Raw genomic sequence first — 24,238 nt, 5'->3', positions numbered from 1 at the left:
ACGGAATTCTAAGTGTATAAAGGTAAAAGAACTTCAAAGAAATGAAATGAAGGTTGGGGTAGATTAACCCAATCTGAGGATACACAAGTATTATAAAAACACACTTGAAAGGGAGCTAATTAAGAAAATAACAATTGGGGTTGTAGAGGTAGAAACACTTGTTGCTCTTGCAGAGGACAACAATTCAGTTCCCAGCACCTAAAACTGGTTCACACCCATCCATAATTCCAGTTCCAGAGATCTGATGCCCTTTTTGACCTCCTCTGTCACCAGATACACATGTGGTACATGTGCATAAACACAGACAAAACACTCACAAACATAAAGAATGCCAATTAAAAAAAAGAATATCACAACAACAACAAAAATAAGCTTGAACAGGTATCTTGTATGAATAGACATGCTCTAGAAGACATGGGTTATTAAATGAAAATCTGTGTTAGGCGTGGGATACCTCCCCATGAATTATTTGTCAGAGATATCCCAGAGCAGTGGTCCTCAACCTTTCTAATGCTTGGACTCTTTAATACAGTTCTTCATGTTGTAGTGACCCCAACTTTAAATTATTTTTGTTGCTAATTCAAAACTGTAATTTTGCAACTGCTATGAATTGTAATGTAAACATGCTATTTCCAGTGGTCTTAGGTGACCCCTGTGAAGGAGTCATGATCCACAGGTTGAGAATCACTGCCCCAGAGACACCCAGAACAGTATAGGTGATTGCCATTACTGTTTTGATTGACCCCATAACTAGGCATGAAGACTCTATTGCTGAAGATACCAAGTAAGTTTTCTCCCTGCTGGCTTAGCTTCCACAGTGCTGAAAGGTGCTATGTAGGCTTCCAGGGGAGTAGAGGAATGACATGACAATCTTACACAGGTTAAAACTCTGACCTGCCAGGCAAGATGACACAATGGTACAATAGTGGCAGGGTTGTTTGTGGGGGGAATCAACTGTTGTTGGGATTGGATTGCTCCACAGAGGGGATTCCATGCTTGGTACTGTACACATGCATTCTGGTTTTATCCATAGGTTTGAACTGTTCTCAACCTTGGGAAAGAAGCTTCTTACTGCAGTAGGTAGTGGTTAATGCAAAGACTCCTATCTGTTCAAAGTGTTGAGAATAAGTGCTCAGGGAGCATCACGGAAGAGAAGGCAGGGAGAATGTAAGAGCCAGAGGGTGGAGATGAGTGCTACAAAATGTTATCCTCAGGACACAACTATGCTTACCTGCACAAGGTCAAGGTAGCTAAAAGTTCCAACATGGAGGGAGGAGGAGTTTCCAAGGCCAAACTCCTAGCCAAGGAGTTGATTGCTGATATGAGACAGAGAGTTACTTTTTTTCAAGTGGTGGTCATTGGTAGCTTGTCCATGCCCCTAGTAGATAACCCCACAGCCATGTACAAATGCAAATGGGCAGTGTATGTGTAATATATTTATGTATGTATATATATGTTTGTATATATAGAGGATTGTGTGTGTGTGTGTGTGTGTGTGTGTGTGTGGCTTGAAACGTGAAGGGAAATATACTGGGGAGAAAGGAGAAGAGTTAGAGGATAAGATTAATATGTATTGGATGTGTCTATAAAATTTTCAGGTAAAAAAGAACTAGAGAGGCATATTTCTACACTTTACTCAAAGTGTTAAATGTGACAAATAATACCTAATTACTAAAAATGCTATACAAACAGTAAAAAAAATCACACACATTCTCTCTCTCTCTCTCTCTCTCTCTCACTCTCTCTCTCTCTCTCTGAAGAAATGAAAAGAAGGAGGAAACAAAAAATTAAATAAGTAAGCCAGGCACAGTGGTACATGCCTGTAATCCTAGCACTCAGGAGGCAGAGACAGGTGGATCTCTCTGAGTTCGAGGCCAGCCTAGTCTACAAAGTGAGTCTAGGACAGCCAGGGTTACACAGAGAAACCTTGTCTGGAAAACAACAATAATAATAAATTAAACAAATGAATCAAGCCATATTCATAATCATAGCAAATGAATATGTTTTGCCTTACTTTTACAGGCCCAAACTGAAAGCAATCAAAATGAAATCATCAAGCAAGATTCCTAAGAAGAGAGGCAGCCAACAGTCCTATAGAGAGATGATGGCTATAATCCACATCAATGGCCAGCACGCCATGATAATCCTAAATTGCAGTAGTGGTACACACAGCTTGGTGGTAACCACCGGCTCATTAACTGGACTTAAGACCCACTCTATCAGAGAGACTGCATGTCTGGCCCTGAAACCTAGCCAACTATTCAGTGCTAGTGAAATCAGGGTTACTGGAAGAGAACCTACAGCTACTAATTTATTAAATCAGCATCATACCTAACAATTTATAAACATTTGTTCTTATACCTACACTCCACTCATCTTCAAGGAAGCTTCTCTTTACAACAGATAGAGGCCATTATAGAAAACCACAACCGGGCTGGAGAGATGGCTCAGTGGTTAAGAGCACCACCTGCTCTTCCAGAGGTCCTGAGTTCAATTCCCAGCAACCACATGGTAGCTCACAACCATCTATAGTGAGATCTGATGTTCTCTTCTGGCGTGCAGGTGTATATGCAGATAGAGCACTCACATATATTACATTAAATAAATAAATATTAAAAAAAAAAAAAAAAAAAAACCACAACCAATAAAAATGCAGAGTTGTCCCAAAGATATATCTATAAAACACTCCCACATTTAAGACTCAAGGAACATTGTAGAAGAGAAGGAAGAAAGACTGTAAGAGCCAGAGGATCAAGCTGTGAAACTGTCTCCTAGTAACATCAGAAACTACACCCATAAAGTCTCACCAACATGACCACCCAAATGTGAGCTAAGCAACGATGCCACCAATGGACATGCCAAAGTGGACATGAAAAACCCATGAGACTTCAACCCTACACAAAGAGCTATAGGCAACTGAGGCAAACTGGGAGTTGGAGAGCTAGTATTCCCCCAGGGAAGAGCACACCAATTTGTTGTTCAATGCTAACCAGTCAGCCCTAAAAGCATGCCTACAAGTAACATTATACAGACTAAATAGGCTATATTTAGGGATACATATGTTTATACACATATGCATGCAACGAGAGTTAGTAAAAAAAAGAGGGTTATACAGGAGGGTTTGGAGAGAGGAAATCAAAAGGAAAATGTTATTATCCTATAATCTTCAAAAGTTAAAAAAAAAAAAAAAAGTTCCACATTAGAAAGGAGCCTAGGTTAAAAAAATGTTTCCACAAGATTCTTCTATAGGCAAAACTATAAGGCATTTTCTTAATTAGTGGCTGATGTGGGAGAGCCCACCCCCTGAGGTGGTGCTCCTGGTTCTCTAAGAAAGCAGGCTGAGCAAGCCAGTAAGCAACACCGTCCATGGTCTCTGCATCAGCTCCTACTCTGTGTTCCTGCCCTGTCTGAGTTTGGCTCACAAGCATCTGTAATTCCGGATCAAGGAAGTTATATCCAGAGAGTTGATACCATCTTCTGATCTCTACAGGCAGCAGATGGGCACACTGTGCACATATACACAGGCAGGCAAAACACATATACACAAAGCAAATACAAATAAAGGTCTGGAAAGTTTCATTTGATTCATCAAGAAATACAAAGGTGTAAATATGACAAAATAGGTGTTATAAAAAGGAAAAAAGCTGGTTATTTCCCACATTTAAGCACATTTAAAACATTACTATATACATTAGCTATCCTTGCATTACTAAAACTATACAACCATATATTTTCTTTTATGGGAGGATCTCTATAGAACACTTGTTCTCTATACAAGAAAAAGAATAGAAATTGAGAAAACATACACAGTAATCAAAATAGTCAAATTGGTAAGTCACTAATAACTAAATTAACCCTTAAAGTAGGCACTGAGTGATCGGGCGGCAGTGAGCTCCTATAACTGCATCCCTCGGGAGGTGAAGGCAGGAGGATCGGGAGTTCAGGATCATCCTCCACTCAGAGTAAGTACAAAGCCAACCTATGCTACATAAGACACTTTCAAGAAAAACCTATTCCAGAAATCTCGTGATTCAAGTGTAAGAAAATACAACAGAGAAAATCTCCCAGGTTCTTTGGCTAAGCTACCTAATATATTGTTTTCTCATATGCCCATTTTTGCATATTAAAAACAACTACTGATTTGGCAAGGTGGCTCCATAGGTAAAGGCACTTAGCACTCAGGCTGATGACCCGCATTTGACCTCTAAGCAAACACTGTGGCACAAGTACACATACACTAATCATCATCAACAACATCAAATATAATTTTAAAAAAAACCCTCATCTATGTGCAATCTGGACAGAAGACTTCAAAACCCTTCCAAAAGAACAGAAAGGATCTCAGAAATACCCACATACCTGGTTTGTGCAAAGCTACCCGGGGGTGGAAACAATAAAGAAACTGTGCGTATATAGAGGGCAGGATGGCTCAGCAGATAAAAGCCTAATGGCCTAACAGAACCTCCCTACTTTGAGGGTTTTACAACAAGGAACAATCACAACTCAAGGAACCTGGGGACAACTTGCCACAGCCTCATGGTGGAAGACAACCACAGGAGGCAGTCATGGGGGAGGGGAAGGCCTCCAGGGGGCAGTCAAAGGAGGAGTGGCTAGAGTGCAGACCAGTGAAGTACTTCAGACAGGAGCAAGGTCAGCTGGCACAGTGCACAGTAAGGGGTCTGTAGCACAGCCATGGAGTCCTCTAATACCCAGCCTGAGGTCAGAAAGGAGACAGCAGTGGTCCCTGACCTGTGGATCTCACACCGCACGCACAGGGCTCCCACGTCAGACATTTACATTACAGCCCATGACAGGAGCAAAAGCACAGCAATGAAGTAGCAAATCATTTACTGGTTGGGAGTCAGCCATGCACGAGGGACTATACTAAAGGGCCACAGCATTATAAAGGCTGAGAATCACTGCTCTAGAGTCTTCTATCACTGCTGTAGAGTTGAGAATTATGAAGTTTCAGTGCCATATTTGGCTCCCATGTCCTTGTATCTCTAGCTGAGTGCTTAATTTTGAGTTCACTCTGAAAATGGAGACTGGTCTGCTGTACAGCAATCATATACTCCGACCAAACTGGTTTCATTCCAGGGATGTAAGGATGGGTCAGTAAATGTACCAGCACATCAGCAGATTCGGGGTTAGAAATCACATGGTAACCTCATCAAATACAGATCATGCATTTGAAAAAGGTAAACATCCCTTCACGATAAAAGCTCTGAAAAAAAGCTGGGTGTGGTGGCACACGCCTTTAATCCCAGCACTCGGGAGGCAGAGGCAGGCGGATCACTGTGAATTCGAGGCTAGGACAGCCAAGGCTGCACAGAGAAACCCTGTCTCAAAAAACAAACAAAAAAACAAAACAAAACAAAAAAGCTCTGAAAAAAAAATTAAGAATAGAAGGAACACACGTCAACATAAGAAAGGTTCTATGACAAAGCTAAAGCTATGTTACACTAAATGGGGGAAACCTGTAAGCACTGTCTCATTGGCTCTGAGACAAAGGTGTCCACTCTCTCTGCTCTTACTCAATACAGTGTTTAAAATCTTAACTCAAGTTGTAGGAATAGAGAAAAAAAGAGCAAAATGGTTCATCCTATGCCATTTTCTATAACATGGATGAACTCTGAAGACATTAAAACATTATGCTGAAGGAAACAAGTCAGTCATAAATACATAAGTACTGTAAGAGTCAACTTAAATGTGTTACCTAAAATAATCAACTCTCAGAAAAAGAAAGTAGATGGTAATGGTAAATAACAGGTGTTGGGGGAAGGGAGAGAAGGGACTTGCTGAATAGATATAGTTCAGTTTTCAACATGCAAGTGTACTAGAGATCAAGCAACTAGAGACCAGGGGTCAGAAAGCTGGGTGAGCATTACTCTTCCAAAGGCACCCATGTCAGACAGCTCACAACCGCCTGTGATTCCAGCTTCAGGGCATCTGACACCTCTGAGTTCCTCAGGCACCCCTACACATGTGGTAGTAACATAAAATGTGTTTGTGATTAATAGTATTATACATAACATGTAGAAAAGCTAAGGTGGTAATTTTGTGCAATTTTGAACACAATGAAAGAAAAATAAGGTTTTAGCATAGGTAGTTAAATTTATTGCATTGTCAACTGGCTTTGTATTTTCTAAAAAAAGAAAAAGTGTATCTCTCAACCGAGTGTGGTGGCTCATGCCTTTAATCCCGGAACTTGGGAGGCAGAGGCAGGTGGATCACTTTGAGTTAGAGGCCAGCCTGGTCTACAGAGTCTAGGACAGCCAAGGCTACACAAAGGGACCTTGTCCCAAAAAAAAAAAAAAAAAAGAAAAAGAAAAAGAAAAAAGAAAGAAAGAAAGAGGATAAACTGTATCTCTCAAACTCAGAAACTCCTACTGTTGTTAGACCAGTTAATGGGGCTGGCTCAGGAATCAAAAGCATGCACTGCTCTTGGACCCATTTGGTTGCCACCACACAACTATCTATAATTCTAACTCCATGAAGCTTCACTATCTCTGACCTCCACAGCACCTACACTCTGTGTATATATCCACATAAAGACACACAGACACATACAAATATAATTTCTTTTTTGTTTTTTTGTTTTGTTTTGTTTTGTTTTTGTTTTCAAGATAGGGTTTAACTGTGTAACCCTGGCTGTCCTGGAACTTACTCTGTAGACCAGGCTGGCCTTGAACTCACCTGGCTCTGCCTCCCAAGTGCAGGGATTAGAGGCATGCACCATCACTGTTTAAAACAAATATAATTTAAGACAAAATAAAGCAAGTCTTTAGCATGTGTCTTTAATCTTGGTGCGTGGAATGCAATGGCAGGCAGATTTCTGAGTCCCAGACCAGCTAAGGCCATATGGTAATATTCTATCTCAAATAATTAGGTAGCTAAGCCAGTTAGCATAGGCACACAAGTGAACATATGTAAATATCAATTTAATATTTTGTGAGACATAGGGAAAACAACCAGAAGAAAAACATTTTTTAAATTTATTTATTTTTATTGATGTTTTCTCTGTATATCTATGTGATGGTGTTGGATCCCAGAGTTACAGTAAGCTGCCATGTGGGTGCTGGGAATTGAACCCCAGTCCTCTGAAAGAGCAGTCATTGCTCTTAAGCACTGAGCCATTTCTCCAGCCCCAGAAAAGAACTTTCTATTCATTTTTTGTGTAGATACTTGCTGATAATTTCTAAACTTTCTACTTCATGGGTTTTCCTTGATTTCTTCACATAGTCTTACTATTAAAAGTCATTGAGTATATACTTTCGAAGCATTTTTCACTATTGCTCATATGCAAATATTTTTACCCTGTTCTAAGATAACTTCACTCAGACCTATTGAATTGATGTTTTTTTCTATCACATAAAGCCAGGTGTAATCTCCAGGGAAACTACCAAACCCAAAATTCTAGAATAACAGGGAACTAATAAACCAACCTATAATATGTAATAATGCATTTTAAAAGTTTCTATCCACCATTAAGTATTTTTATAGCTTTTAAAATTTTATTTATTCACTTTACATCCTGGTCATAGCCCCATCCCTCCTATCTACCAGTCCCACTCTCCCTCCCTCTCCCCTCTGCCCCCTCCCCTATTCCTCAGAAAAAGGGGAGTCCCCCTCCCATCCATCCCAGTTCATCAAGTCATATCAGGACTGAGCATGTCCTCTTCCCCTGGCATGGCAAGGTAGTCCCACCAGGGGTGGAGTGATCAAAAAGCTGGCAAGAGAGTCCTTGTCAAAGACAGCACCCATCCCCTTACTCCCACATGAAGCCTGAGCTGCCCATCAGCTACATCTGTGCAGGGGGCCTAGGTCCAGTCCATGCAAGGTCCTTGGTTGGTGTTTCAGTCTCAGCAAGTTCCTCTGGGTCCTGGTTAGTTAGCTCTGTTGGTCTTTTTGTGGAGCTCCTGTCACCTCCAGGTCATTTTCTCCTTCCCACCACTTTTCCACAAGACTCTTTACATGTCACCCAATGTTTGGCTGTGAGTCTCAGCATTTGTTTCAAAGCCCTGCTGGGTGGAGCCTCTCAGAAAACAACCCTGCTGAGCTGCTGTCTGCAAGCATAGCAGAGTATCATTAATAGTGTCAGGGTTTGGATCTAGCCAATGGACAGACATTCTCCACAGTTCAGTGGAGAGCACGGACTGACTCTGACATGAACTCTGGTGCCCCATACTTGACCACCTCCCCATGGTGGGGAGGCCTGGTGGCACTCAAAGAAAGAATAAGCAGGTTACCAAGATAAGACTTGATAGCCTATGACCATATAGTGGGGGAAGAGGTCCCTCTTGGTCATAGACCTAAGAGAGGGAAATAGGGTGAAAGCGGAAGGGAGGGAGGAACAAGAGGATACAAGTGATGGGATAACAATTGAGTTGTAATCTGAATAAATGAAATAATAATAAATATATATATATAAAAACAAACTCTTGGGGCTATATGCTAACAATAAAAACAAAAATGCAGCTGAGCATGGTGGAGCATGCCTTTAATCCCAGCACTGAGGAGGCAAAGGCACTCCCTCTCCTGTCTTCTTTTCTCTCTTCAATCACTACCTCTGTCTATTCTATTTCCCTTTCTGAGTGAGATTTAAGCATTCTCCCTTGGATCCTCCATTTTACTTGTCTTGGGTCTGTGCTTGCTGGTATGCTTATCTTGTACTATAAGGCTAAAATCTACTTATAAGTGAGCACATACCATGTGCGTTTTTCTGGGTCTAGATTACCTCACTCAAGACAATCTTTTATAGTTCCACCCATTTGCCTGCAAACTTCATGATTTCTTTAATAGCTGAATAGTATTCCACTGTGTAAATGTACCACAGTTTCTTTATCCATTCTTTAGTTGAGGGACATTTAGGTTGTTTCCAGCTTCTAGCTATAATAAAGAAAGCTTCTATGAACATAGTTGAGCAAATGTCCTTGTTGTATGGCAGAGCATCTTTTAGGTATATACTCAGGAATGGTATAGCTGAGTCTTGAGGTAGAACTATTCCCAATTTTCTGAGAAAGTGCCAGATTGATTTCCAAAGTGATTGTATACGTTGGCACTCCTACCAGCAATGCAGGAGTGCTTCCCTTTCTCCACATGCTTGCCAGCATGTTCTGTCACTTGAGTTTTTTTATCTTAGCCATTCTGATGGGTGTAAGATGGAATCTCAGAGTCCTTTTGATTTGCATCTCCCTGATGACTAGGGACACTGAACATTTCTTAAGTGTTTCTCAGCCATTTGAGATTCCTCTGTTGAGAATTCTCAGTTTAGCTCTGTGCCTCATCTTTTTTAATTATTTTGGTGGTGTTTAATTTTTTGAGTTCTTTATATATTTTGGATATTAGCCCTTTGTAGGGTGTAGGGTTGGTGAAGATATTTTCCCAGTCTGTAAGTTGTCATGTTCTTCTGTTGACAGTGTCCTTTGCCTTACAGAAGCTTTTCAGTTTCAAGAGGCCCAATTTATTAAATGTTGGTCTTAGAGCTTTTTAGGAAGTTGTCTCCTGTGCCAATAAGTTCAAGATTTTTCCTTACTTTCTCTTCTAACAGATTTACTGTGTCTGGTTTTGGGTGAGGTCTCTGATCCACTTGGACTTGAGTTTTGTGCCGGGTGATAAATATGAATCTACTCACATTTTTCTACATGTAGACATCCAGTTAGACCAGCACATTAGTTGAAGATGCTGTCTTTTTTTTTCCATTGTATGGTTTTTGGCTCCTCTGCCAAAAATCAAATGCCAATAGGTGTGTGGGTTTTTTCTGGGTCTTTGATTCTATTCCATTGATCAACCAGTCTACTATTACTATTATTACTATTGCTCTGAAATATAGCTTGAAGTTAGGGATGGAGATATATCCAGAAGTTCTTTATTGTATAGGATTGCTTTAGCTATTCTGGGATTTTTGTTTTTCCATATGAAATTTAGAATTGTTCTTTCAAGGTCTGTAAAGAAGTGTGTTGGTATTTTGATGAGGACTGCATTGAATCTGTAGATTGTTTTTGGTGAGATAGACAATCCATGGGCATGGGACATCTTTCCATTTTCTGATATATTCTTCTATTTCTTTCTTCAGAGACATGAAGTTCTTATTGTACAGGTCTTTGATGTTGCTTGGTTAGACTTAACACCAATATATTTTCTATTATTGTAGCTATTGTGAAGGGTGTAGTTTCCCTAATTTCTTTCTCAGTCCACTTGTCATTTGTATACAAGAGGGCTACTAATTTTTTTAATTGATTTTGTATCCAGTCACTTTGCTGAAGGTGTTTATCAGCTGCAGGAGTTCTCTGGTAGAATTTTGGGGGTCACTTATGTATATTATCATATCTGTGAATAGTTATACTTTAACTTCTTCCTTTCTGATTTGTATCCCCTTGATCTCCTTTAGGTGTCTTATTGCTCTAACTAGAAATTCAAGTACTGTATTCATTACTAAAGTTAAACCAAGATCAAGTAAACTATTTAAACAGTCTTTAACCCCTAAGGAAATAGAAGCAGTTATCAAAAGTTTCTCACCCCCTCAAAAAAAAAAGCCAGTCCTAGATGGTTTTATTATAGAATTCTACCAGACCTTCAAACAAGAGCTAATACCAATACTCCTCAAACTATTCCACAAAATAGAAACAGAAGAAACATTGCTAAACTCATTTTATGAAGCTACAGTCACACTGATATCTAAGCCATAGAAAGACTTAACAAAGAAAGAAAATTTCAGACCAATTTCCCTTATGAACATTGATGTAAAAATACTGAATAAAATACTCCCAAACTGAATCTAAGAACACATCAAGTATATCATCTACCATGACCAAGTGTAGGCTGCATCCAGGGGTGCTAGGATGGTTCAACATACAAAAATCTATCAATGTAATCCACCATATAAACAAGCAGAAAGAAAAAAAATCACATGATCATCTCATTAGATGCAGAAAATGCCTTTGACAAAATCCAACACCCTTTCATGATGAAAATCTTGGAGAGCTCAGGGATACAAGGACCACGCCTAAACATAATAAAGGCTATATACAGCAAGCTGATAGCCAACATCAAACTAAATGGAAAGTCAAAGAAATTCCACTAAAATCATGAACAAGACAAGGCTGCCCACTCTCTTCATTCAGTATTTTTTTTTTAAATATTAGAAATAATTACTAGAAAGGACTGAAACTGATAGCATTAAGAATTAGTCTAAAATACGTTGAAAATGAACTTCAATGCACAGAATAGTATGCTTTCCTCAAAAAATAGCACATAATCAGGCCCACATGATAGATGTGTAAAGTAATCCTGAAAAGTATACTATGAAGTAACTTGTGGTAAGAAATCCAACAAAAATGTTCCTCCATCTAGCATAGTTGTCATCTGGTCTGCCCAGAGTTCTATAATAGATACTGATATTGAAATCTGTCTATGCTCAAAAGGCCTAATTCAGAAGAAACAAGTTAACTTCCATTAAGTTTTCAAATGAATGAGAATTCTTGGATCCTATGTTAATTAATATGAAAATATCTACAAAGGAAGTGAGTAAAAAATACACAAAGAGCTATAGAAGATCTCTTTGCATCAACTCACAAAGAGCTACATAAAGGTACAAAACGCCTTTAGGATATCAGTGACTGACAATAATAAATGTTGACAAGAAGGCAGAACAATAAAAACAACAAAAACCACTGACAAACCTTTCTGAAGTGGGGTTCTAGAAAAAAATTAAGAATTAAGTAAAATTACAATAGAAATATGTCTCAATTTCTCAATAGTACAAACTACAACCATATTAGATTTATAGAATCTAGAATCACAAGATGCTTACTGTCTATAATAGTTACCTTAGTGGCATAGGGCTTAATTCTCTTTGAGAGCCCTAAAAAGACAGGCTTCATAAAATATTAGTTGCATTATTAAATCAACAATCATGACAGTTAACTATTTGGTCTTTTTTTGTCAAGTTAAAGACATACTTACAATGTAACCAAAAAATTCTACTATTGACCCAAGAGAATAAAAACAATGGCTAAAAAACAACAGCATGTATGGGGCTGGAGAGATAGCTCAGCAATTAAGAACACTTGGTGCTCGTACAAAGAAGCCAGGTTCAACTGGTTCAGCACCCATATGGCAGTTAGCAATTGACTCTAACTCCAGTTCCAGACAATCTGATGCCCTTGTCTGGCCTCCACAGTAACTGCACACATATGATGTACAGACATATACAGGCAATATACTCATATATAGAAAACAGAAATAGAAGCAAAAGATTTACACACACACACACACACTTTCCCTAACTTATTCCTTACAGTAAAGAAGGAAAGTAATAAGCCCAAACATCCACCAACGGAATTAACATATGTAGTTTTACCAATCCTACAGGCTAGTTCTTAGCAATTAAAAAAAAAACAAAAACAAAAACATAAGCGATGACACTAAACAGCATTATGTTGCAAAAATAAGCTTTTTTTTTTTTTTTTTTTTTGGCTTTTCGAGACGACAGGGTTTCTCTGTGTAGCTTTGGCTGTCCTGGACTAACTTTGTAGACCAGGCTGGCCTCAAACTCACAGTGATCCACCTGCCTCTGCCTCCCAAGTGCTGGGATTAAAGGCGTGGGCCATCACCGCCCAGCAATAAGCCATATTTTTAAAAAGCATATTATCCCAGTCACATGTAGTCACTTTTAGTCTCCAGTCCCATAGGATCCTAAAATGATTGTATAAGAAGTCTATGCAGAGAAATATTAATAATTAATTAAAATTTTTTCCGTGGGGGGCTGGAGAGATGGCCCAGTGGTTAAGAGCACTGATTGCTCTTTCAGGGGATACAGATTCAATTCCAAGCACCCACATGACAGCTCACAACTGTCTGTAATGCCAGTTCCAAGGGATCCAACACCCTCACACAGACATACATGCAGGAAAAACACCAGTGTACATAAATAAAGAGAAATCATTACAAAAAAATTTTCCCATTGTCTTTAAAAGTTTTGCTGAACCAGGTGGTGGTAGCACATGCCTTTAATCCCAGCAGTCAAAAGGCAGAGGCAAATGTATGTGAGTTTGAGGCCACCCTGGTCTACCCAGCTAGTTCCACAACAGTCACGGCTATCAGAGAAACCCTGACTAGAAAAACAAAAACAACAAAAAAGAAAGTTTTGCCAAACTGTAAGTTTCTTGCTATTAATCATAAACATATAGTAGAGAATTAAAACATTAAGTAAGCATATGAATATGTTATATTTTTAGATGTTTAGTTAGTATTTAGAGACAGGGTTTCTCTGTATAGCCTTGGCTGTTCTAGAACTTACTTTGTAGACAAGACTGTCCTTAAACTCAGAGATCCATCTGCCTCTGTCTCCTGAATGCTGGGATTAAAGGCATGTGCCACCACATCTCGCTGAGTATATTGTATTTTAAAACATGAGATACATTAAGGATTAACATGTGTAACTCAAAAGGAGGTTTCTAGCCATCCTGGAAATAGCATGGAAATTCCTAGAAGGAAATTTAAAAGTCAATCTACCATATTCTCAGTTATACAGTTCTTAGGTATTTAGCACAAGAACTCTAACATATCACAGAGATACTTGTTACTGATGTTTATTGCAGCACTATTCATAATAGTTATGAGGAAAGTATGAAAGCAACTAAGTGCCCATCAGCAGAAAAATGGATTAAAATATGGTATACATACACAATGAAATTTTATGTAGTCATAAAGAATGAAACTATGTTGCTGCAGGATATTTTATCCCATTGTGACCCTGAGATTGTGAACTGTAAAAATCTGTTTCTTGTATGGTGTGGTTCAGCCCTAACACACACCTTTAATCTAAGAACTTTCTGTTTATTATAAACATGTGATTATGGTGTGCCTAAGGCCTAGCATACACCTTTAATCCTGTGGCTTTCTGTAAACTGGATTTAATAAAGTCAAACTAGTTTCTTTCTTAAACACCCCACAACCACTTAGCCTTCAGTGATCTAGGTTCTACCATTTCAATTATTAATCAAGAAAATGGCATGGTGAGTTCCCTGCAGGCCAATCTTATGGAGACATTTTTACAATTAAGATTCTTTCTCTGAAAACATGTCTAGGTTTGTGTCAAATTGAAAAACCCAACCAGTACACTGGGTTTCAGAGGGGTTCTGTCTTATTTTCTCCCCAACAGTGTGCAAGGGGTTCAGTTTCTACACATTCATGCTAACATTTGGTTTTTGTTTGTTTGTTTTTATGTTGTTTGTGTTTCTGCCCATGGACTGTGAGCACTCTTCCAAAATCCACATGTGCTCCAAACCACAGAGCCATAAGTGATCTGGGCAGCTCAGATACCAGAAACGGCACTTCCACAGGCTAATACTGCCCTGGGCCTGTCACCATGTGTTGTGTATATGCCTACAATATGCACTATAACTCTACCACTGCTCCACAAATACCCAGGACCAGATATTTTGTATATCACCAAAATGAGCCAGCAGATGCCCTGAGCTCTAGAGTCACTGTCACTCCTCATGTCTGACTTCCCCAGTCATCCCACAAGGATCACTACCATTGCTGCAGCAAACATATCCATGAATCCACCCTTGGAGCAAAAGCAGCCAAGCACAGCGACGTGTGGGCCTGGGCTCTGGGACTAGGCGTGCCATATATACTACACTGATGTCAGGACTGATGTCTTCATTCATAATCTCTCCTTGGAGAAAAGAGAAAACACGCAGAAGCACTGCAACAGCCCTCACCATCACTCAGACATCACAGCCACGGCTGCTGAGGACACACCCACAGCCTGCGCCAACACCAACCTCAACTGACACACCTGAGGGAAGACTGAGCTGCAGAGCCTTCATCACTGTGTGAACCGAATACTGTATCTGCTACTATGTAAAGATGCTTCCCTACTGAAACTCAGCTTTCAAATGTGCAGACATGAACTCAAACCAAGAACCATTAAAAAAAAAAACTTCACATAATCCCTCAAAAATATAAATCTAAAATAAATAAATAAATAAATAAATCTAGAAGATACATGACCAATTTTTCAAAATAAATGATTAAGGCAATTAAGTCATAATAGAACATAAATAGATATGTTAATGAAATCAAGAACACAAATATATTCAGATAAAATATTCAGCAGATAGACTAAAATTGTTAACCCAACAGAAATTCTGGACTTAAAAACAATGAAGATTAAAAATGAACTAGTACCAGCAGTCAATGTGACAAAGCAGATGAATTAATTACCTGTGAACACAAAGGCATGGTGCTTAGAGAGACTGTTAGAAAAGAAAGAGTAAAGAGGAATAAAAGACTGCAGGACCCTCAAGAGAGCTAATGTTCACCGTGTAGGGGTGAAGAGAAAAGGCAAACACTTAAAGAAACATTGATAAAAACTCCCCACTTCTGGGGAAATTGTAGACATCTAGATAAAAACTTCAAGACTGTTTTAGCACAAGCAGGCATAGTGTTACACAATACACAACAAAACTGCAATGCCATTTCACTCCTGTAAGGAAAGCTACTGTTTTATTTTATTTGTGTATTTCTTCTTGTTTTTAAACCTCTCCCTCTACCCCTCCCAGTTCCTCCTTATCTCCCCTCCATCCAGATCCACTCCCTTTCTGTCTCTCATTAGAAAGAACAGGCTTCTAAGATAGGATATTAAATTATAACAAAATACAATATTATAAAACAAAAACTATCATATCAAAGTTGGACAAGACAAACTGACAGAAGGAAAAGAGCCCAATAAAAGGTACAAGAACCAGAGAAACTCCCCGCTCCCCCCCACCCCCGCCTTCACACACTAAACTAGAAACTGTAATATTCATGCAGAGGACCTGGCATGGAGCCATGCAGGCCCTGTGCATGCTGCTTCAGACTCTGTGGGTTCACATGAGCTTTGCTCGTGTTGATTTAGAAGGTCTTGTTTTCTTGGTATCCTCCATCCCGTATGGCTCTTACAATCTCTCTCTGCCTCATCTTCTACTGGGTTCCCTGAGCTCTGAGGGGAGGGATTTGATGAAGACATCCCACTTAGTGCTGAGTGTTCCAGCGTCTCTCACTCTCTGCATAATGTCTGGCTGTGAGCCTCTGTGTTTGTCCCTATCTACTGCAGGAAGAAGCTTCTCTGAAGATCGCTGAATAAGGCATTGATCTATGAGTGTGGTTTTTAAAAAGCGCTTCCAGCACTGAAAGATACACCTACCAAAATGACCTATCAAAGCCACTTATGTGCATATGCACCTGAAGTATACTTATCTCCAATATTCATCTGCATTTCCACATGAATGATATTGTTGTCAGTTAAAAAGACTGTCCTAACTATAAAATGTAGTAGTAAACCTCATGATAACCACAAAGAACTGAACAAAATATATAAAAGGCAATGGAATTGAAGCCTCGATACAGAAGGCCACTAGCTCACAAAGACAAGAAAGGCACAAAGGGCCAGAAAAGCACTGCCAACATGGCAACTGTAGGTACTCACCTGCATAAACAGGAACTGGGAGGCAGTGAATGAAGCAGCCAAGTGCATGAAGTATCACTTCACAATGTATATGTATCAAACATTATACTGTATTCTTTAAATATATAATTTTTCATATCCCACAATAAAGCTAAAAATTTTTATAAGATTTTAAAATAGAACTATACAACAAGATAGTAGCTGGTATTAAAATTGAAGTGCATACCAAATGTCAGTGAGGATATGTAACTACTGAAAAACTCAACACTACTTGAGCAAATGCACAATGCTATAGCCACACTAAGAAATACTTTAATGGTTTCCCTGAAAGGAAAATGTGTCAAATGTCTCAGTCATTTATTCCTAGATATTAATCAGAGAAATAAAACATATATCCACACAAAGACTTATATAGGAAAGAGCTTAGTGGCTTTATTTATTTATTATAGCCCCAAACTGGAAATAATGAACTGTGGATGCACATAGTCACACAATGGAATGCAACTTGGCAATCAGAGAGTGTAAACTATACTTGATACGAATACATGAAGAAGGAAAGTAGCCTGATTAAACAACATATACAATATGATTTCATTGGTTTAAATTTTTAGAAAATCCAAATACCTATATGCCTAAAATAAACCAATGGTCAACAGGGAATCAGCACAGTATGTGAAAAACTATAGGAAGACACTTAAGAGTCCAGAATAAGCCAGAATCTTGATTGTAGTAATGGATTTGAAGCTCAAAAGTTTTCAACCTTAATATATAAAATATTGACATTTTAGTGTATATGTTTCAGTTATACATCACTGAAATGTTTCAAATAAGTATACATAAAAAAAAAGTCCCCTAAAACTGTTGGGCAGGGTGCGCACTGTGAGCCTACCGAAGCAGGGTCCCGCAAAAGTGCAGAGCCACACAGCAAACTCCTGCACCAAAGGGACGAAGCACGCACTCCACCCAGATCAGCACACATATTACAAGACACTAACATGTTTTGATGTTTTGTAAGAACATGTATGAACTGTCACAGGCTGAGCCCAGTTACACAGGACACTTCCAAGGTACACATGGACACGAATCTGGCTAAAAGCAGTTCTGCACTAATCTTTCCATGGGTTATGGAGTTACAGGTGATTTTAACTTTTCTTTACTTATTTGTATTTCCTAAGGTGTGCTTTGTTGCTGTTTCTTGCCTAGATATCAGTTTCATTTTGTGTGAGCTTATAACAGTTTTGTCAGGAAGAAGTGTTTTTCCAAGGTCTGACAAGTGTCTCCTACTGTGCACCTTGGGTCCTGGGAAGGTCAAGGGGACTCTGGGACCAACTCACACGTGGTCCAATATTATCGATATTATCTGTAGACCTGAGAGTGTATTTCACATCCACATCAACTAACATCTTTCATGTCTACAGATAAAGAGAAATTCAGCTCTACTGAAATCTGAGTAGCTTTGTTTCACACTAACAAATACGTAGAACCTCAGATATATATAGAGAGGTGCCCATACCCTGCTCTAGTGGCCATCTCTGTGCCATTACACCAATGTAACGAAAAGCCTAATAAATTTACTCCTGTATTAGAAACCATCCTTTCCTAAGCTTCTAAGTCTGAGCTTTCCTAAATTGTTCAGATCTTGGGATAGAATTTAAAGTTATAAAAGTACATTAAATAATAAAATGCCAAGGTTAACTATCTCAGTTCTCATATTATAAAAACTGCTTGATTAGCCGGGCGGTGGTGGCGCACGCCTTTGATCCCAGCACTCGGGAGGCCGAGCCAGGCGGATCGCTGTGAGTTCGAGGCCAGCCTGGTCTACAAAGTGAGTCCAGGACAGCCAAGGATACACAGAGAAACCCTGTCTCGAAAAACAAAACAAAACAAAACAAACTGCTTGATTAAACTTGATACATGTTGCAAATGTAAGGTTAAGATGAGTGTAAGGGTGTGTCCTGGCTAAGTGATTTTGGGGACATCATTATATGTTGCTGAGGTTTCTACAACTGCTTCCTATAAATCTTTTCATAAACTGAAGGTAAAAGATAATTATGTTTCAATATGAAATGCACTATAAAGCAGAGCAGTTAAGTAAACTAAACTGTTGGTTGTTAAATGGCAATGTAGTTTTTACCTCAAAGAATTATTTTCTGCTTTTTGTCTGCCAAGTTCACTTTCGGTATCCATTGCCTTTCTTGCTAATGATTTCATTTCTTTTTCCACAGTGGTTATGGTCTCCTTCATCAGAGTCATATTTGACATTTGCTCCATACGTTCGTCATCAAGCTGCACGGGTAGAACGACAGTCACCAGCCATCCCAGGAGCCTGACTGTCTTAGCAGTGGAGACACACTCCTTCTACAGACACAACTTACACAACGAGACAACCTACTGGGGTAGACCTGAGCACTGTGGAAGGTTTTATAGGCAAAGTATTACGTAACAGGAATGAAAAGAAGTTACTACAAAGCTTTTCTATAAAGCCTGTCTATCTCAGTTTGACTATATACATAGTGAATTTTCAAAAAGGTTCATTTCTTATCCAAGATTAGTATATTACATATAAAGTAGATTTATAAAATAAAACTCCCTTTCTCTTGTCTGCTTTTTACTTATTATAGCAAAATATCTCAATGAGTGTTTCAGTACATTCAAACTCTTAACTGTTTATGTTCCTAAACACTGCAAACATGTATCTGGAACATCTCAAATGCTTAATATACTCTTATTTGGCAAGATTATCTTTAACAGAACAGGGAGATTAGAAAAACTGAAAATTTAGCAAATGTAGCGGTATTATACTGCCAACAGTCAGAAGGCTAAAGCAGCAGGACCATGGGTTTAAAGCCAGCTTGGGCTACATAATGAGACCCTGTGTCCCACTCCATAAATTAATTAATTAATTAAAATGAAAATTAAAACTCTTGAGGCTATATGCTTTCTTTGAGTGCCACCAGGCCTCCCCACCAAAGGGAGGTGGTCAAATATGGGGCACCAGAGCTCCTGTTAGAGTTAGTCCCCACTCTCCACATAACTGTGGAGAAAGTCCTGTCCATTAGGTAGATCAGAGTAGGGTTCGATGTTTACTACTTGTATTGTCCTTGGTTAGTGCAATAGTTTGAGCAGACCCCCCTGGGCCCTGATCCACCCATCACGATGTTCTTCCTGTAGGTTTCTAGGACCCTCTGGGTCCTTCTATTTCCCCATTCTCCTATATTTCTCTTACATATAGTGGGGGAGGAGGTCCCCCTCAGTCTTAGACCTAGGGGAGGGGAATAGGGTGAAAGTGGGAGGGAGGGAGGAAGGGGAGGATACAAGTGATGGGATAACAATTGAGTTGTAATCTGAATTAATTAAATAACAATAAAAATATATATAAAATTAAAGACAAAAACAAAAAACTCTTGAGGGTATATCTTAACAATAAAAACAAAAATGCAGCTGGGCATGGTGGAGCACGCCTTTAATCCCAGTACTGAGGAGGCAGAGGCAGGTGGATCTCTGTGAGTTCAAGGCCAGTCTGGTCTACAAAGCAAGTCCAGGACAGCCAGGGCCGTTACACAGAGAAACTCTGTCTCAAAAAACCTTTAAAAAATGCTTTATAACCAAACACCAAAAATAAAAAGCTGCACTCATGTTTCTAGAGTAAAACAATTGTGAGAAAGGTGACACAAGATTAAGAAATTAACACATCATACATACTACCTTAAATATTTTAGGACTACAAACACAGTCTTAGAAAAATAAAGGAATCGTCCTTCACACAGTAAGGAGAAAGGGGGAAAGCATGGGGAGCAGAACCAAAGAGGCTTTGCTTTACATTATGAACTGTACACTCCAGCTCCTCTATCCTTTGTTCCAAGTGAGCCTTCTCATTAAACGCTGTCTCCTGAGCAATCTGTTTAGGACACAAAACACAACAGAGCACTCAGTGTCATTGCACTTGTGTTGAACCTATGAAGACAGACAAAACACTTGCATACCTTTAGCCTTTCCCTCAGACTGTCTCGCTCTGTGGTCATCCTTCGTAAGTCAGTGAAGGCTACATCTCTTTCCGTCTCTACTCGACGAAGGATAGCATGTGCTGTAGTGGATTTAGGAGACTTACAGCTTTTCATCATTTCTCGTCGAAGTCGAGCAATTTCTTCCTGTGCCTATAACAGACATACACAGAATTTTTAAAAAGAAAAATTTTAATTATACATACAGTATATCCAGTTGGTTAAAACTGAAACCTGAAATAATATGCAAGCATCAAGGAAATAAGGAATTGGTAGAATTTTTGTTTTCAAAAGTTTACAAATAAGTGCAAGCAAATACACACACACACACACACACACACACACACACACACACACACACACACACACAACTACTTTGGGGTGTAAATTTGAATTCAGCACCCCTCAGGTGGAAGACTTGCCTAATGAGCACTGCGCAGTGCTGATCTTTCTGTACATCCTCTTACCTCTCTATAAGCTGTTCCTATGTCTCGGCTACTGCTACCCTGACAGAAAGCCCTGGCACTCCTTACTCACACTCCAACACGGCCTCTGAACACTTGGTCAACAATCCAGAGGCCCAGATCTGCTGCATGTACACATGATTTCACTTCCCACTCTGCTTCCTGACTCTTAGTTCTGATCACTACCTACTCAGCTGGTTTCTCAGTTTCAAAAATAAATAAATAAATAAATAGTTTCTCAGTATCTATAGCTTAGCCTTCACCAGAAACACATTTCTTCAAGTGTTTTCTAAAATTTTCCTGACTTAATAATAATTATATCCTCTAACCTTGAGCAGAGCCCCTCCTGCTGGCTCTTCCTAAGCCTGCAAGCCCATCACCTGACCATGACTAGTTCTCCCTCAGCTTGACAGCCTGCCATCGCGTACTACTGCTCCATCTACCATGCTGTCTCTTCTTCCTTTGTCAGGTCTGCACACCGTTACCACCAAGGTAACCTGCCCCTCTCTCTTCAGCCACCACCACTGCACAACTTGAACTAAGGAGTCTATCAACTGCACTGGTCTTTTCCCAGGTCCTGTTCCCCTTTATTTTCTGGCAGCACCCACACTGGTTCAGGACCTTTCTTCTTAGGCTCCCACTCTCCCTTTGTGTCCTTGTTCTCTCTTTCAAAGGTTTGTTCTTGCCTCTTGAAGAGTACACGCTGACTTCTCTGCTCTCCTCAGGGCCTTCTCACTTAGAATTGAGTCCTTCGGAGGTCTCAAAACGCCCTCTAAGACGCTGGCTTCTGAAGCTGCACACTCAGTACCCACCTCTCTCCCTATCCCAGTCCTCAGGGTCTTACTGCTGGTAGCAGACACCACCGGAGCATACAGCACCTTACTCAGTCACCCCCACCAAGCACACAAGCGTCCTTCAACAATCAGTGGCTTATTTCTCCCCTTTCTGTTTCACAATTCTATCATTCAAGACAAAATTTCAAACACTTCCATTTGTCTGTCCTCCCCTAAACTAAGTCTTGTGAAATCATCCTTAAATTTATCTGGCATCTGTTCCTGTATTTATTTCTGCTGATAATGCCTTTGCTTCATGCATGAACCTCTGTAACAATTCTCTAAGGAAACCATGGTCCCTTCCTCCTCTATTCTCTTGAAGGAAAAATTACTATGTTAATATAGAAAGATCATATTTGCCACCAGATCAAAATTATTTTTTAAAAGCTATTTTGGTTATATTTCTCCTGCCTTCAATAAATAATAAATTGCCCATTGCTTAAAAATTAAGAATTAGGCAATGGTGGTGCGCACCTTTAATCCCAGCACGCAGGGAGGCTGAGGCAGGCAGGTCTCTTGAGTTTGAGAACAGCCTGGTCTACAAAGTGAGTCCAGGACAGCCAAGGCTACACAGAGAGACCCTGTCTCCAAAAAAAGAAAAAAAGAAAAACCAAACAAATAAGTCCCTAAGTTGACTAAGTCATGAAGGGACAAAAGTTAACTAACTATACAGCACTCATAGGTTAAAACCATGCTCCTTCTTGTTTTATAGATTGATAAGCTAAGGACATTTTTCATATTTTTTAAACAGTCAGAGAAAAAAATGAAAAGGATAATTTTTCATAATGATAAACAACATAAAATTCAAATTTCAGTGTCCATGAGGCTTATTGTAGTTTGCTCTATTATGCATCGTCCATGGCCATTTTCATCCTGCAACAGCACTGAGCAGCTGCCCCGCAGCCTGCATGGTCTACAGGCTGAAGACACTTACACAGCGGGGTGGAGGCTCTGCCTTAGTCAGTCACCTTCCAAGCCTTCCCTGCCCCTTACTCCAAGGACACACTCAACCTATCCTACTCTAAAATGTCCTGTCCATCTCCGCTATCTCCTGCCCTCCTCTGCCTCACACGGTTCCTTCAGGACACTCCTCCTTGTCCCTTTCAGGATAACAGAAGTCTCAAATCATAATTCAGGGTTCAAGTGCCACATATTCTGACAAAATTTCCTTAATCACCAGAACTTCTTTTTTTTATGATGCATTCTAAGCAGATACCTTACAGTTGCAAAAATAGACAATAAGAGACACGATTAGCTTATAGTTACAAAAATAGTAAAAGATACTATTCTTTACTCTCCAACTATATTATATACTAATGGAACCAAGGTCTACTTTAATTTTTTTCTACCCCTTCGAGTATAGGAACTTTTACCACTCATTTCTTTTACCTGAGAAAACTTTGTATGTATCTAGGTATGTGAAATAAGCACAGCACATCAATCAGGCACTTCCTGATTATAAATTAGAAAGAAATATATTTCAAAATAATTATTTGGTATACATATAATTTATTAGAGATGAGAGCAAATCTGCATAGGAATGATATGGAGGCCCTCGTTTATTTCTATGTAAATAGTTAAACCTCTATCCTTTAGGACACAGAACATCTTCAGTGTTTTTCTGAGATGGTTTGAGCTATCGTTGTCAGCTTAGGATTCTGCTTTGCATAAACACATTTAATGCAAAATGACAGAACTCTGTTTAGGTCCATCTCATAAATGGTTCTAAATTCTTTCCTAAATCTAAGCCAAAACTAATATAATATTTTTTTGTGTGAAACTTAAGTCAGCAACTCAAACAACAATTTTTATTTTCTTTTTATTTTACTTCTTAAGACAGGGTCTTACAGGGCTGGAGAGATGGCTCAGAGGTTAAGAGCACTGTCTGCTCTTCCAAAGGTCCTGAGTTCAATTCCCAGCAACCATATAGTGGCTCACAAACATCTATATGAGATCGATGCCCTCTTCTGGCTGCAGGTGTACATGCAGGCAGAACACTGTATACATAATAAATAAATAAATCTTAAAAAAAAAAAAGACAGGGTCTTACTATGTGACTCAGGCTGGCCTGGAACTATATAGACCAGGCTAGCCTCAAAAATCTGCTTCTGACTCCCAAGTGCTGGGATTAAAGAAAGGACTGTGCCACCACACACAACTTCAAACAGAAGGCGTTAAAATCAAACATTCCAGCAGGGCACAGTGGCATACATTTAATCCCAGCACTCAAGAGGCAGAGGCAGATGTCTGTGAGTTTGAGGCCAGCCTGGTCTACAAAGTGAAACCAAGGCAACCAGAGCTCTATTATATAGAGAAACCTTGTCTTGAAAAAAAAAAAAAACCCAACAACAACAACAACAAAAATCAAACATTCTAATATAATACAATTCAAAGATAATTTGGTACTACAAGTTAAGGAATGATAGTGGAAAAATATTGAAACCACTTGCTTTCCAAATTAAATCATTACATTCTTTT

At 39.3% G+C, this 24,238-nt stretch overlaps 1 protein-coding gene across 1 annotated transcript in view; it reads right to left on the bottom strand.

Annotated features, from left to right (window-relative positions):
• Positions 1-24,238, bottom strand: part of Tsga10 (testis specific 10) — a 104,083-nt gene that overhangs the window by 45,845 nt on the left and 34,000 nt on the right. The window contains exons 7-9 of the mRNA XM_051152770.1: positions 20,446-20,616; positions 20,283-20,360; positions 18,597-18,748 (exon numbers count right to left, since the gene is read on the bottom strand). Coding sequence (XP_051008727.1) covers positions 18,597-18,748; positions 20,283-20,360; positions 20,446-20,616 — 401 coding nt within the window. The remainder of the gene's footprint in view (positions 1-18,596; positions 18,749-20,282; positions 20,361-20,445; positions 20,617-24,238) is intronic.

The sequence above is a fragment of the Acomys russatus genome, chromosome 11 (assembly GCF_903995435.1).
Source record: "Acomys russatus chromosome 11, mAcoRus1.1, whole genome shotgun sequence".
Lineage (NCBI taxonomy): Eukaryota > Metazoa > Chordata > Mammalia > Rodentia > Muridae > Acomys > Acomys russatus.
The sequence above is the reverse complement of the archived record's forward strand: the minus strand, read 5'-3'. Positions and strand labels throughout refer to the sequence as shown.